This window comes from Heterocephalus glaber, unplaced genomic scaffold (genome assembly GCF_053883595.1).
Source record: "Heterocephalus glaber isolate CG9 unplaced genomic scaffold, H.glaber_assembly_v1.0 deba00001460, whole genome shotgun sequence".
Lineage (NCBI taxonomy): Eukaryota > Metazoa > Chordata > Mammalia > Rodentia > Bathyergidae > Heterocephalus > Heterocephalus glaber.
This window is the reverse complement of record NW_028258307.1, coordinates 7,093,200-7,109,480: the sequence shown is the minus strand read 5'-3', so window position 1 is coordinate 7,109,480 and position 16,281 is coordinate 7,093,200. Positions and strand designations below refer to the sequence as shown.

The following is a 16,281-nucleotide window of genomic DNA, read 5'->3' as shown; positions in this document are numbered from 1 at the left end:
GGGCAAACCCACTTGGAAGAAGTCACTAAGCAAGTGACTTGTCACTGTGGGCTTCAACATTAAGAAAATACTGACTCCTGAGCCCTACTTCCAGAGATCATGGCACAGTGCATGGTTAGTGGGGTTGGGCTTTCATCTGTTTTTTCTAAAGTTTCCCAAGAAACGCTAATGTGTTCTGGATCAAGGGGCATCCTGCCAATGCATGAGAATGTGGGCACTACCGGCACTGGAGACTAAATTCTGCTGGACCTCTGCCTTTAAGAAAGCAAAATCAGGGGGCTGGGGATTTAGTTCAGTGGTGCTGCCACCTGCCTCGAAAGGGCAAGGTCCTGAGTTCTATCCCTGGTACCAAAAAAAGAAAGCAAAATCAGCATTTATTCTCCCAACCACCATCATGCATTTCTAGGTTTTAAATAAATATAAGTATTCTCTTAGTCTTTTTGGCATTGCTATAACAAAATACTCAGTGCTAGGTGGTTTGTAAAGGAAAAAGGTTTAACTTGGCTCATAGTTTTGGAGGCCCAAGAGTATAGTGCCAGGCTTGGCTTCTGGTGAGGGACACATGGCAGATGGCATTGTGTGGCAGGAGTATGTGTAAGATGTCACAGAGCAAGATAGGAAGGAAGAGACTAGGGAGGGGCCAGGTTCCCCCTTCTATAACAACCCATTCTCAGGGGAAAGAATCCAGTCTCACGGGGACTAGATCCGCCCCCGTGAGAAAGCATTCCTAAGGGTGGAACCCCCATGAGTTAATTACTTTCCACTAAATCCTACCTCTTAGCAATTCTACCAACTTGACACCACCCCATGGGGCCCAAGCTCCCAGCATTTGAGCCTCTGGGGCACAAACTACATCCAAACCAAGCCAGCATCTGAGTCTCTTTCCCATGAGGAAGTGAGACTTATCCCTGTGCCACCTTTTCTCCCATAAGCTCCCCAGTGAGGGCTGTCCTCATAAATAAACTGGAAAGAGGTGGAGACTTCCCAGTTAGAAGAGGATACACCGGGAATCTACCCTAAATCTCTATCCTAACCCCTAGTGCAAGCTCAGGAAAGGAGTCAAGACCACACCTGGAGGCTTTGCAGAGGTGAGGGCAGGAGACACCTTGGAAAATGGGATTCTTCACCTTTTCCTTGCAGACTTTAAATCAGCCTTTCCACGGGCTACTCTGTCTGGGAAAGTCTGCTGGGAAGCCAAGTCTATGGCTAAACTAGGAGCCCTCATGTCCCAGGACTCTCATTTCTGCCCTTTTTCTTAAGCAGTAAATAACTCTCTGCTTTGGAAAACATGTCCGGGTGACACGTTGGCCACGGAAGGGGCAGAGTCTGGATGTCTGAGTCAGAACGCAGAGCTGTACGCCTGTGCTGCTCCTCTGGACTCAGATTTCCCAAGGTAGCAAATGGTGGTGACCATAGCCCTGAGAGTGACCAGGGAGACAATCCTATCTGTGTCTTGGAGTGGATTTCATGGTGCTCCACAGGGTCTCCCCAAAGGGGGCTGACACCTCACACCACCAGCAGCTGGTGGGGACCTTAGTGTATCTGTGTCCCTCCATGGCCAGTGGCCATTGCCCTTCACACAAAAAAACTGCAATGGCCAGGTTGCCTCCCACTTTTAGGGGGTGGCTGATGCTCATCCCACTTTCTTCCAAGTAGGACATACATCTCAAGCTGCCTGAAGCACTGAATTAGGCCTCAGTTGAAGCCTGCTATGGATCAGTTTTGGTCTTTCCCCAACGCTGCCTTCCTCACTTGCACCTTTGGAAAGGTTCTGCAGTGACTCTCCCTCGCGGGGCTCTGTTTCCTGGACACCCAAGCCAAGCGACTTCCTCTCTGTGGGCCCTGTCCCCTCTGAGGCCAGCTTGGAGATGCATGATATTAATATTCCCTGAGACAAATAATGTGCTCTGTGGTTCGAAGGGAAACATTTTAATTTGTCAGTCTCTGGCATTTATTTTCCTTTCTGGCAGTCTAAGGGAGTCCTGGGGAGGAGCAGCAGTAGCAGAAGTAACAAAACTCTGGTGCTAGAAAATTACACCAGAAGCAACTTGAGCAGCAGGTTGAAAAGGAGTTCTAAATAGCATGAGCATGTGGCATTCTGAGGAGGCTTGCTGGGAGAAGATGGGTGTGAGATTAGCAGAGATGTCAGGGTAAGTTGGAAAAGGGGCAAAAAAGAGGAGGCAGAGGGGGCTTTCTAAAGAGATGAGAGACTTTTGTTTAATTTCCTGGATTAGTTACTTTTAAATGGTTCCTCTCCTCCCTACTCAAAAAATCCACATCTGTTAATTTACTGCAAGAGCCTTTGTAATTGGAGAGCTAATGGCCTTCCAGGGAGGGAGGTAGCTAGAGACTTGTGCAAAGAATTAAACCTCATGATGTGAGCGTGCTATGAGAAGCCCCACCTGTGTGTACAATGTACTTAAAGGATTAGAGCACACTTTGAAATTATGATATGTTTTACCTAAAGTAAGCACCTTATTCTTTAAGCTTCTATTTCCTTTAAGAGGCAGGGGAGAAAAAACCATCAGTTCTCCCAGGTAATCAGGTGCACGAGACACTGGTTGTGGGATTTAATGAAGGCTTAAGCACAGGGAGATGAAGGATGTGGTATGTATATATTTTAATACAATAATAAATCTTATTTCCAATGCTTGTGATTTAATTAAAAGGTGTCGCTTGCAAGAGGTCTATTGGCTTTGGGTGCGGATAACACTTTTTAGCGAGACATGGGAGTGAGAGGAACAGAAAAGATGTGGTGTGAGGTGCTGACAGGACCTGAAAGGGGACTTTTTAAATGAAAAAGTGCGTGGTCTCCACGTTTCCTTTGTGATCTTCTAGAAACACAGGTAAATACCTGATGGCCTTTGTTCATTAGCTACCAGCTAAGCTGCTGCTTTTGATGCTTTGGTGGCTACAGGTCTGTCAGGCTGCTGAGGGTAAGAGGAGACAGTAACCAGAAATATGTAAGTTAAATAGCAAGGAATCTTTCGGAGTCTGAAAATCACACACGGATATCTCTAACAAACACATAGAGACTTTATTATTAAAATGCTCATATGTTGCAAAAAATACATAGAAAAATAAAGCTTGGGACATTTTAGTAAACTTCAAGTCACAAATTTTTACGTTACAGATCACAACAGGGTCTGTTAATTAATTTATTAAACAGGATAGAAACGGGTATCCAGGTAAAACGGTCTGGAGTACTGTCCTGGTCACTTGCTGAAGACCAGCAGATTAATTCTGGAAATGTTTTTCTCCCAGGTCCAGGGTGGGTGAATGACTTGCTCCAGGTTGGAGGAGGGGCAAGATGAATACAAAATTTTAAGCAGAAACTTTCTTTGCAACACAGTGTATTTATTACAGACAATGTTTAATCCTTGCAGAAGCTCAGGTTGAAAGAATTCAATTCAGAGGGTGGGAAGAGAAAAGAGTACTGGGTAGGAGCGAGCACTGCACACTTATCTTAGAAGCCGTAGCAAAAGGAGAAGAATGTGGGCTCCTCTGCCCTTTGGGTCATCTAGCCCTGTTGTGGGGGACACCACCTGTGGCCTTGAACAATATCTCAATGTGCAGCTCACACCATAGAAAAATGGGGTGAAACCAGCCAACTTTCTATCAACTCACTTTGGCCACCAATCGTGAATTGGCCCTTTTAATAGGAGGAAATTCAGAGGTTTCTCACTGCACAGAAATAAGTAGTGGAATCAAAAGACTTTCCAGTAATAGTCATGCCCCTCCCCTTAGGCACACACCTGATGGCTCTGCTGCTACCAGTTCAACTGAGATAATCAGGTAGAAGGGTAGAGGTAAATTTCTCCTTTGCTCGCTGCTCATTCTCTCAGAAGTCACATCATGGAGTCTGAACACAGCTCCCCTAGCATTTAGACAGTTTGTTTTTCTGGTGACAGAAGCCATAGTAAAACAGTGCTTTATAAACAATTTCCTTCCTCTCAGTCTCTTCCTGCCAAGTGCATCGGCCGCTCTGCTTTCTCAGTGGCCTGGCTGGCTGCCTTTACTTCCATGCCCCACCTGGGAGCCCACCGCTTTCCCTGAGCAGCTCAGTGCTGCCTGTCCTTCATGGGTGCTGTGTTCTTCCTTCCGTGTGGAAACCCCGAGACCTCTTACCTCCTCCACCTGCAGGGATCTCCAAGACTCGATGGACTTTGCATTCTAGCAACAGAACCACCAGATAAAGCAGCAGCGAGCTTCTGGAGCTGTCAGGTCTTTAAAGAGGGATTTAATGCTGTATATTTTTAAGGGAAAGAATTAAGAGTTGCTAGTTTTTAAAAAATTTTGTCTTTTGGCTAATTCCGAATCTACCTCTCTGCTTTTTTTTTTTTTTTTAACCCATGAAACATCAGCTGGAGGTAGAGGGAGGAAAAGGAAAAAGATCAAATCTCAGGGTAAATAAGAAAGGTAAAAGTTAGGTATAGCCAGACTAAAAGCCTGGACTGAAAGGAGGTCCTTCTGTTGATTGCTGTAGACAAAGAACAAAAAATAAAAGAGGGAAGAAAGAAACGTACCCCCCCCCATATGCCATCTCTTTCATAATGCAATACAAATTCTAGCCTGAATACTCCTGGAACTTCTGATTCTAAATTCTCCCACCAGGGTAGAAAAGGTTAGCAGAGGCCTCTCCACTTTTTGGTAATAAACAAGGCAATGGCCTAGCAAGGAGTGTGGAGGAACCCTGCTCTTTAGGCTTCTGTCTTGGACAAGCAGAAGCTTCTAGCAGGCCCCTACTCCTTGCAGTATGGTCCTGTTTATACAGCGTGTCTTAAAAACCACGGTGAGTGCACCTTGTTCTTCTGAGGCCACCCAGTAAACACGTAAAGGAGCACACTTTTGGAAAAGGAACGAGCAGCTGATGTTTTCACCCCTCCCCACTGCCCATGTCCCATGCCAAATGCCCAGAGCGGTTCTTTGAAACCCTTATGTGCCCTCATTTTTACAGGGACACAGAGAGACCTTGGCCATATCCCAAGGCCAACAAGAGGGCTTTGAACTTCAGTTTAATTCGGTAGGCAACATCTTCTCTCACTTTAGGTTGGCCCTTTCCAAGGTCACGCTGGGTTACCCAAAGAGGAAGGAGCTGCAGGGGCGGAATCCTGAGGAGCAGTTCCAACAGCTCATCCAAAGCTGTGCAAAGTGCTGTAAACAGCACCTGACCATCTCCCTCTCCCCTTCCTACAGGGTGCTGAAAGCAACAATGCCCTACAGTATGCACTGGGGGAACTGTTTAGATATTAAACTAGTCTTTCATTGGCTCACCAGTGCAGATTTCCTTACAAACCTCCAACAGCTTGGATGTGTACACCTCTCTGTCCTCAGCACTCCCGACCTCCGTCTCTCCTGCCCTGGGGAAGGCAATTTCCCACCACACAAGGTTGACATCTGAGCTGCATTACCAGAAAGCGGGGCTCCAGCCGCCCAGACAGTAAAGGTAGGGGTAGTAAGGGTAGCTGTTGTACACGGAGACCAGAGAGGCCCGGGAGAGGGCGTCGTCCCTCGGGCCTGGCGGGGAGGAGTGCTTCTCCAGGTCCCCCAGGTCCGAGGACAGCTGCTTCCGCTTAGTCTTATAGCGTCTGTTCTGGAACCATATTTTCACTTGGGTCTCAGTGAGCTTGAGGTTCTTGGCCAGGTGGGCCCTTTCGGGGGCCGACAGGTACTTCTGGTGGCTGAACTTCCTCTCTAACTCGATGACTTGAGTGTGGGAGAAGGCGGCCCGGGAGCGCTTCTGCGTCTGCTTGGGTGTCTGGGGAAGGCTTGGTAAGGCGCCAGGAGAGGGCTCACAGTCCAAAAGATAAGTTTCGAAGTGCCTATCTGGAAAACAGAGGGCAGAGGCGGGTGCAAGAAGAGTTACATGTGAGCGCAGCATTCAATCCGCCCTTATCTCTTCAGGGGATGAACAAACAGCCCACTGTTAGCTTGGATACATTTCTCTTTTTTCGCATGGCTAAGGAGCTCTACATAGGGAGGAAGGACTAGCCCCGAGTACTAGGTATTGGTTTTCTAATAATCAGCAGGAACCCGAAATCACAGGCGTCCAGTGTGGTGGACTTTAGGCCATACGGTCGAGTACAATTAAAGGGGGATCTGTGTACTTTAGGGATGCGAGGGAGAGCTGGGGGGCTCGGGAATAACGCTCTCTCAAAAGGCATCCGGCGCGAGCATCCGGGTGGGCAAGAGAGGGCTTGTGCGACCGGGAGGCGGCCAGGGCTAATGGCAAGTTCGCTCTCTGGCTTAATCCCCTTCTCTCTCAATGAGGCGTTAGGCTGCCGCCTAGGAAGGGATGGGCAGAGACTAAGCCTGGGCCAAGCGTTCCAGCGGTGTCTTCCCCCTGGAGACCGAAAGGAACACACAAGTGTGCGATTTACAGATCCGGGGATGGAGATGCCCAGGGAGCCTTAGATGGCCAAACCTCGTTTATTAATCGTAATAAGTTATTATTATTTCTCCGAGGGCACCCACCGGGCAAGTCAAGCCGGTGTCACAATCGTGCGCCGCCCTGCGCTGGGACTCGGGGTCTCTTCTGTCACCGGGGCCCGCACCCCTGCACCCCGAGCTCCAGGAGGCGCGCCTGGGCCCCGCCGCCTTCCTTACCTGGTCCGGCCTCCGCCAGCGTCTCTGCCTCCCCGGGCGCCTCGGCTCTGCCTCGTCTTCCCCCGGGCTCGGGCGCGGGGTCCCGCCGCGGGTCCGACTGGCGCAGGGGCTGCGGGCGCCCGGGGTGGCCGCCGCGCCGCTCTGCGCCGTCCCGCAGGATGTCCTGGATGAAGAAGGAGGTGAGGCGCTTGGACGCGGTCGGCCGCGCGGCCCGGGGGCTGCAGCCGGCCGCCTCCGCCTCCGCCTCCGCCTCCCCCGGTCGCGGCTCCGGCGGCGCCCGGAGCATCCCTGCGGCTCGGTTCGCGGCGGCCACTTTCGCTTTGCTTCGCCCGCGCACCCTTATAGCCGGGGAGCGCGCCGCGCCGCCTTCCCATTGGCTGCGGGGACCGGGCCTCGCCGCCGATTGGCTGCCCCGCGCTCCCGGTGACCCCGCGCAAAGGCCGGGCCTCCTGCGGTCCAGCTCCGCTCCGCCCGCCCGGGAGATCAGCCCTTCCTTCCCGGCCTCCTCGCCTTCCTCGGGGCGCCTCCCTCGGCCGGCCCTGAGTCGTTTCCCAGGCTGCGCGCGAAAACCAAAGCCACCAGCGCTGCAACCCACTCGCCGCAGGAACAAGGACACTGGCCACTCAGCTCTTACGGACGGTCGGGGCGCCTCCGATCGCGGAGATGTGCAGGTCAGTCGCTGCCCTCCGCCTCCCAGGAGGGAACTGGGGTCCCCTGGAGGGGAGGGATTGCCAGCTGCCAAAGCCATATCTATTAACCCAAGAGAGAGACACAGCTAGGTGCAGCACCTGATCCCAGGCCATGGAAGAAAAGTGGAAGAAGGAAGGTCAAAGTGTTGAATCTGTGTTAAGATGACTGCAGTTGAACTCTGCTGTGACTGTGAGACAATGTTCTTAGGAAACACACTGAAGTGGAGGCAAAGGCTCTGGGTGTCTGCGGCTGGCTCTCAAGTGGTTCGGAGGCAGTGACACACAGAGGTAAACAGATTTCGCATGATAAAGCCAGGGGCTTACAGTGTTAACACTTGGAGAGTCAGGAAAGCTATGTGGAGGCTCCTTCAGCTACGTTGGTGCTACTTGTGTGTCTGTCCCGGTCTAAGGCATCTTCTGGTCCGCTGGAACCCTTGCAAAAAGATATGTTGTATGCCTGAGAGGAAGGAAGAGAATTAGGTTATAAGACAGCAGGGGCCAAAGAGAACTACCTCCTGCAACCGGAAGGCCTTTGCAAAGCTGCTTTTCTTCTTTCATCTTTTTTTAGACCTTTATTCCTTAAAAAAAATTTTTTTAAAAATTTTCTTTTGAAATAGTTGTAGATTCACAGGAAGATGCAAAAATAGGATCTTCTGTGTCCCCCATAATGAGACTTAATCTTATGTAACTGTAGGAAAGATTTTTAAAAAGAAAAATGGACAGTTAATTGTTAGATTACAGATTTTATTTTATTTTCATTTAAAAACCTACATTCACTGTGTGTGTGTGTGTGTGTGTGTGTGTCTGGGTAATTGTACCACAGGTGTAGATTTTTATGACCATCACAATCAAAACACAGAATTAGGGCTGGAGATTTAACTCAGTGGTTCCACCGCCTGCCTCACAAGCTCAAGGCCCTGAGTTCGATCTCCGGTACAAAAAAAACAAAACAAAACCCAAAAACTCACAGAATTATTTTGTCACCACAAAACAGTTCCCCAGTGCTGTCTCTGTGTTTGCTCATCCATCCCCTTCTCTCCAGGCCTGACCCTGGTAACCCCTAGCTTGGGCCCCACCCCAGTGGTTTCACATTCAGAGAAAGTGATATAAAGGGACTCACACACCCCACAGTTCATAACCTTTGGGGATTGGCTTCTAAAACTAAGCTTAGCACTTCTGAGGTCCAGTCAGTGTGCTGCATATATTATTAATTCATCATTTTTTACTGCTGAATAGTATTTGATTGTGTAGATCTACTGGAGTTTGTTCAGCTGTGTCCTCTTTGAAGGACACTGGAGTTCTTCTTGCTATGATAAATGAAAGTGCTGTGAACTCGTGCGAACACAAGTTCTGTGGTTGGACCAGTGTCTCCCAAAAGGTCTATGTATAGAGGCTTGCTTCCCAGGGGGGCGCCACTAGGAGCTGTGGTGGGGGTCCTTAGGTCATGGATGGAGGGTCACTGGAAAGAGTGAGAGGCCTTGGTGCTCTCTCTCACCCTCTCTGCTTGCTGGCTCATGAGGTGAACTCTCTCCCTCCGACGCACGCTTCTGTCACATTGTGCTTCCCTCTCTGAGGCCCAAACCAAAGAGGACAGCTGGTCTTAGACCTGGACCTCCAGAACCAGAAACCAAAATATACCCGTCTTTGCTTCATAAATAGCCTGTGTCCGGTATGTGGCCGAAGAGACAGAAAGCTGACTAATACAACAAGGTTTATTTTTCTGGGGTAAACATCCAGGACAGCAACTGCTGGGTCACATGGTAACTACATGTTTAGTGTTGTAAGAAACTGCTCAAGTATTTTCCAGAGTGGTTGTGCCATTTTACATTTCCATGAGCAGTGTATCAGACTGTCAGATTCTTCACAGCCTCATCAGCATTTGGTATTATCATTTTTATTTTATCCATTAATAGCTTGTATAGGGCTATCTTCATTGTAGCTTTAATTTTTAATTTGCATTTGACAAATGGCTAATGATGTTGAACATCTTTTCATGCACCTATTTGACAGCCACATCTTCTCTCTGGTGAAATATCTGTCCAAGTTTTGGGTGCATGTTTTATTTAGATTTTCTGGGGGTTTTTTCTGTTGAGTTTTGATAGTTCTTTTATAATTCTATATATGAACCTTTGTTGGCTATGTGGTTTGCAAATATTCACTCCACTTTGTAGAGGTGTTTTCATTCCTTTACCAGGATCTTTCACAGCACAAAAGTTTTAAACTTTGGTGAGGTTCAGTTTATTAACTTTCTATTTTACAGATTGTGATTTTGAATCACTTCTTGGCCTTTTGGCTAAGATCAAGTGCAGATTGTGATTTTGGTGTTGTGACAATAACTCTTTGCTTAGCCCTAGTACTGCAGATAAACTCTTCTGTTACCTTCTCAAAGTTTCATACTTTCCTCTTAAATCTGTGCTTCATTCTGAATTACCCTTGTGTATGGTGTGAGATTTGGCTTAAAGTGGGCTTCTTTTCATTCTGAAAATTTAGAGCAGACCCTACCTGATTGGTTAATGATTAACTTAGCTCATTACTAGGGACAACAAGGAAGGGTCTTTTCAGGGGCCTTTTACATCTTAGGGCCAAGGTGCTTTTTCCTTTTGATCTTAGCAAACCAGGCTTTGCAGGGTACAGCATGAAGAGGAGGTGTATCCTCAGCAGACTGTCAGCTTTTTATGGGTGGTTAAGCCTGTTCTGCCAGCTATCTGAAGTCCTTTGGGGAGGGGCTCATCTCTCCCTGCCTAGGGGTCTCTATCCCTACAGGGCTATAGGCTTTTCTATTATGTGGAGACTCAGGTTATGACACCCCAGGACATGAGGTCGCTTCCTTGGCAACATCTCCAAACAGAACTTGGAACTCTTGCTACTGGCTTATAACTGCCATCTCCCAAGCTCACTTGGCCAGAGACGGTCAACAGCGAACGTGCTGAGCTGCTTCTCCACTTCGAAAGGCCGCAGCCTCAAGACCCCAGGTAGAGAATGTATCTGTGAAAGAATAAGAAGACGGCTGACTCCATCCAGATGCCGCAGGCCATGCTGCAGCAGCTGCACAACTGTCACAGACACCCCAGGGACGGTCTCCCCAGGAGTGAGCACCAGTGATCTACCAAAATCAAGGTACCCCAGTGAAGTCTCCCTAAGCCTAAATAATGGCACAGAAACTGGGACGAGTGTGGGGCAAGTATCACCAGGCCCAGAAACATGCAGTAGCTCTGGGCAGGTCTCCCCAGAGCTGGGCACAAAAAACCTAGAGAGTCAAAGTCCAGGGGGGGAGACCAAAGTCACAGCCACTGGCCCCCGAGAGACACTGAGAAGCCTGGTGTACATCCGTCCAGGCCTGGCCGGCATTATTGGAAACAGCTTCACAGAGAGCCTTGCAGAATCCTGGCCAGTGTGGTCCCTGCAGTCAGTCAGACCGCTCTCGTTCTCTGAGCCCTGCCTGCCTGTTTCCCTGGGCAACCAACCCGTCTATGGTCCCTTCTTCCCAGGCACCTCCGCCACCCACACCTCTACCCGATCGGCCCTGATTTTGGGAAGGGACATCATGACAAGATCACTTGAGAATTCCATCCCCTTTGAGGGCCTGTGTGATAAAGATCAAGATGTGTGGTGTTTGGACAATAAACATCTTTTCACCACAGACTGGGTAGAGGAAGGAGGAGACCCAGACACTGTGTCACCTCAGTTGGAGTTAGAAGAGGCCATTAGGGTTTCTAAGCTAAAGAAAGATTCTGAGCTTTTAATTCATTCATCGCCTTCTATACCAGAGCATCCTAAAGTGCCTTGTCCAGAAGAGCAATCCATCCACCACAGAGCTGCAGGCTGCTGGAGAAATCTGTATTATGTGAATGGCCACACTTTTCAGGCCACACGCTTCAGCAGGCGAGCTCACTGTGCTGTCTGTACAGACTGTGTAGGGGGACTTGGCCACCAGGTGTATAAGTGCACCAACTGTAAACTCCCAGTTCACAAGAAGTGCCACAAACATATTACAATTGAATGTGGGCAGTGTTCTTTACCATCAGAGCCCACGATGCCAGTCGATCCATCATCCTTGGCTTCAGACCCTGCACACACAGCGATCCCACATAACCTTTCAACTCATGAGACTTTAGAACAAGTTGATGAAAAGAATGAGGCAGGGAACACTGGGGAAAGTGGCAAAGCTTCATCTGGCTTAGGGTTTGAGGACTTTGATTTGCTCCGAGTGAATGGCAGAGGAAGTTATGGGAAAGAACTGTTAGTCCAACAGAAAGAATCAAATTGTATGTATACCATGAAAGCAGTGAAAAAGGATTTTCTAAACAAATACCCAAAAGAACGACTGGGTTGTCGTCCTCACAGGGGCTTTGGTGATACTCAGGAGCATCCATTCTTTCAAAATGTGGACTGGGACATGATGGAACAAAAGCAGGTGGTGCCTCCATTTAAACCAAATATCTCAGGTAGCAGGTTCGGCTGTGCGGGGCCCCGCACATCAGCGGAAGAAGGTCATGGTCAAGGTTTCACTGATGGGGTATATCAAGGGAAACAGCTTTTTCAGTGTGATGAAGATTATGCAGGCCCAGTGGACACAATGCAGGTTGAACTCCCCCCTTTGGAAATAAACTCCAGAGTTTCTTTGAAGGTTGGAAAAACTATAGAATCTGGAACAGTTATATTCTGTGATGTTTTGCCAGGTAAAGAGAGCTTAGGATATTTTGTTGGTGTGGACATGGATAACCCTATTGGCAACTGGGATGGAAAGTTTGATGGAGTACAGCTTTGTGGTTTTGCAAGTGTTGAAAGTACAATTCTCTTGCACATCAGTGATATCATCCCAGATAGCATGACACAGGAAAGGAGCCCTCGCAAACTTGCCTTTATGTCACGAGGTGTTGGGGACAAAGGTTCATCCAGCCATAATAAACCAAAGGCTACAGAATCTACCTCCGACCCTGGAAATAGAAATAGATCTGAATTATTTTATACCTTAAATGGGTCACATGGCCTGGAAGTGGGCTCACTGGCTGAAGTGAAGGAAAATCCTCCTTTTTATGGGGTCATCCGCTGGATTGGTCAGCCACTGGGGCTCAATGAAGTTCTAGCTGGACTGGAACTGGAGGACGAATTCGCAGGCTGCACAGATGGAACCTTCAGGGACACTCGATATTTCACCTGTGCCCCGAAGATGGCACTGTTCGTGAAACTGAAGAGTTGCAGGCCAGACTCTAGGTTTGCGTTCCTGCAGCCTGTCTTCAACCACACTGAGCGTTGCAACTCCCTAGAATTTGGAGGCTATTTAAGTGAAGTGGTAGAAGAAAACACTCCACCAAAAATGGAAAAAGAAGGTTTGGAGATAATGATTGGAAAGAAGAAAGGGATCCAGGGTCATTGCAATTCTTGTTACTTAGATTCAACCTTATTTTGCTTATTTGCTTTTAGTTCTGTTCTGGACACTGTATTACTTAGACCCAAAGAAAAGAATGATGTAGAGTATTACAGTGAAACACAAGAACTACTGAGGACAGAAATTGTTAATCCTCTGAGAATATATGGATATGTATGTGCCACAAAAATTATGAAACTAAGGAAAATACTTGAAAAAGTTGAACCTGCATCAGGATTTATCTGTGAAGAAAAAGATCCTGAAGAAGTCTTAAATATCCTGTTTCGCCACATTTTAAGGGTAGAACCATTGTTAAAATTAAGATCAGTAGGTCAAACAGTACAAGACTGTTACTTCCATCAAATTTTTATTGAAAAAAACGAGAAAGTTGGAGTTCCTACAATTCAACAGTTATTAGAATGGTCGTTTACCTACAGTAACCTGAAATTTGCAGAGGCACCATCATGTCTGATTATTCAGATGCCTCGATTTGGAAAAGACTTTAAATTATTTAAAAAAATTTTTCCTCCTTTGGAATTAAATATAACAGATTTACTTGAAGATACTCCCAGGCAGTGCCAGATCTGCGGAGGGCCCGCCATGTATGAGTGTAGAGAGCGGTATGATGATCCGGACATCTCAGCTGGAAAGATCGAGCGGTTTTGTAAAACCTGCAACACTCAAGTCCACCTTCATCCCAAGAGGTTGAATCATAAATATAACCCAGTGTCACTCCCCAAAGATTTGCCTGACTGGGACTGGAGACACGGCTGCATCCCCTGCCAGAAGATGGAGTTGTTTGCTGTTCTCTGCATAGAAACGAGCCATTATGTTGCATTTGTGAAGTATGGGAAGGACGATTCTGCCTGGGTCTTCTTTGACTGTATGGCTGACTGGGAAGGTGGTCAGAATGGCTTCAACATTCCCCAGGTGACCCCCTGCCCAGAAGTGGGCGAGTACCTGAAGATGTCTCCCGAGGACCTACACTCCTTGGACCCCAGGAGAATCCAAGGCTGTGCTCGCAGACTTCTTTGCGATGCATATATGTGCATGTACCAGAGTCCGACCATGACCTTATACAAGTAGTGGGTCATCGTGGGAGGTGAAGAGACTGAACACAAAATCTCAGTGTTGCAATTGCCTGGAGCTGGCAGTTCTGTTCCACACCCATTGCCGGCAATGGGTATCTTTGTGTGGTGGCAATTCAGAAAAGGATTACTGTACTTCAAAACCAATTGCTTTTGTGTTACCAAAGTATTTAATAAGCATTTTGCACTCTAGAAAGTATGTTTGTGTTGGTTTTTAAAGAAGTCTAAATGAAGTTAATTAATACCTGAAGCTTTAAGTTAACTGCATTGATTATATGATATTTTTGGAAGCATAAAATTTTAATTGTGACAGTTTAAAACCTCTTTTAGTCCACTGAAAATATAAATAAATGTTTCTTCTTTCTGGAAAAAAACCAAAAAAAACCCCCTCAAATATCTCTGAGTGATTCGGTTCGGACAACTTTGATCCTGAATTTACTAATGAACCTGTCCAGCTGACCCCAGATGATAATGATGTCGTGAGGGAGCTTGATGGATATGAATTTGCAGGTTTTGAGTATTTCAATCATCTTACGACATATGAAGAAGGGATCTGATCCCTATTTTTCAACTGTGCATTTTGCTTATGTTCCCATGTAATGCTTGGAAAAACTTGTTACCAGCCTAGATAGAATTAACCATTTCAGAGATGTCAGGAAGCTAATTTTAATTTATTATTTTGAAGCTATATTTAGATGTAATACTTGATTCTTATAGTCTGCAGTAGAGACTATGGAATTTTTTGTTCAGAGATTGGATTTTTATGAACTGATTTAAATAACAATGAAGCAATCCCTTGTTAACCACACTTGTACATACATTCCATTTGTTGAATGGGACATAATGCCTAATACTTTTTCTTTTTACTTATGATACAAGAAAACAATTTATCTTTTCAGTAAAATATCTTACCTATGCTAGTTTCTCTCCAACTACACTTTTGAAACTGACCACCTTTTGGGGTGAGTTTATGCAGTCTTCAGGAAAATCCAAAAAAATACCAACAATTGTGACTAAAAACACATATACTTGTATCTTTTTTATATGAAGAAAATACGGTATACGACTACAAGCTTTGGAAAGGTAATAGTTCTCATGAAGTGGGGCATCTGAAAAAGAGTAAAAGATAATTTATGAAATGTTTATAGGGCCGGGGATTTGGCTCAGTGGTTTCGCTGCCTGCTGCGCGAGCACGGGAACCCGAGTTCGATCCCCGGTACCAAAAAAAAAAAAAAAAATGTTTGTAGGTTTTAAATTGTTCTGAATTTGAAACTAGACCATTAAAATTAAATTAAACTAAGATTGTACCATTATAACTTATTTACATTTAGATGATGGTTACCTTTCACATCCTTGGCATAAAAATGATACTAAAACAGAAGGATGATATATAGCATCCTAATTTTACTTAATGATCTAGTTTTAAATTCAGAATGATTTAAAATTTGTAAACATTTAAGAAATTATCTTTTTTTTTTTTTTGGTACCGGGGATTGAACTCGGGTCCTTGTGCTTCCGCAGCGGGCAGTGGGGCCACTGAGCTGAATCCCCGGCCCTAAGAAATTATCTTTTAACCATTTTTAGATGCCCCAAAGCTTGTACTCAGGTATTGTCTTTTCTTCATATAATTTAGTTTGAAACTAATGAAAACATCAAAGGAAAATGTTTATAGACATTCTCCTGTTCATTTCCAAGGTGTGTACATTGCTCTTAATGCCTGGAACTTATTTTAAAACAAAAAGGAGAATTTATTCACAACATAAACTTATAGAGAATTCTAACATGTCTAAAGTGTTGCTCTTTTCTATAAGGGCATTTCAGAGTGTAGAGTAATCACCCAGGGTGTTTGTTTACCATGTTTATTATTGAGCCCACATTAGAACTCTTTTGGACTTTTGAACCTCATTTTGAGAAATACTTTCTTCAAGATATTCTTTTGTCCTCCAGTTAAATAGTAGAAAGTGTGTTTAAGATGTTACAAGCCGAAATTTACAACTTTATGAACATTTTTGAACAAATTTTACATGAATGACTTCATTAGATACCTTCCTTGTTCCCCTCAACAAAATCTTATCAGTTTTCTGCCAATGATATCCAAATGATGAGCATTTTTCTTTGTTGAGGTTTTCATCATTATTCAGGGTGGTCTTTTGCTTTTCAGTTTTTTAAGTAATAAGATTAACTGTACATTTTATAGAGAACTGCATTACAAATATGTTTTCAATTATTTTTGTACTATTTAAGTGTTATGTCAGCTCTTTTCACGTCATAAAGAAATTGTCTCAAAATCCTCTTTAGGGGAATAAGTCACTTTATAGTCCGAATGGATGACATTCTGGTGTTCTAAAAAAATTTATTTTGCATAATCCTGTAGTCAGATCATTTTATGCATATGCAGCTTGGGTTAAATTTCAAGTACTGTGTTCAGCACTGGTATATTTACTGTATACATTTGTTTTGTTTTGATTTGTCATGTACAACACTGTCTTGGTCATCATAATGTAATCTGTGTTGTGTTCTTTTTTCATGT

At 45.7% G+C, this 16,281-nt stretch overlaps 1 protein-coding gene and 1 pseudogene across 1 annotated transcript; one reads left to right on the top strand and one right to left on the bottom strand.

Annotated features, from left to right (window-relative positions):
* Positions 1 to 3,014: 3,014 nt before the first annotated feature.
* Positions 3,015 to 6,900, bottom strand: Nkx3-1 (NK3 homeobox 1). The gene is made up of 2 exons (XM_013073382.3): positions 6,607 to 6,900; positions 3,015 to 5,826 (listed from the first exon to the last, which is right to left on the bottom strand). The coding sequence occupies exons 1-2, from the start codon at positions 6,890 to 6,892 to the stop codon at positions 5,408 to 5,410; spliced, it is 705 nt and encodes a 234-aa protein (XP_012928836.3). The 5' UTR covers positions 6,893 to 6,900; the 3' UTR covers positions 3,015 to 5,407.
* Positions 6,901 to 8,515: 1,615 nt separating this feature from the next.
* LOC147826887 (ubiquitin carboxyl-terminal hydrolase CYLD pseudogene) lies at positions 8,516 to 15,024 on the top strand (annotated as a pseudogene).
* The last annotated feature ends 1,257 nt before the right edge of the window (positions 15,025 to 16,281 follow it).

Excerpts from the sequence above, each read along its gene's own strand:
- Nkx3-1 (XM_013073382.3), bottom strand. The coding sequence starts at position 6,892 with ATGCTCCGGGCGCCGCCGGAGCCGCGACCGGGGGAGGCGGAGGCGGAG. Across the intron at positions 5,827-6,606 it reads GCTGGCGGAGGCCGGACCAG|ATAGGCACTTCGAAACTTAT; the intron begins GTAAGGAAGGCG and ends TCTGTTTTCCAG.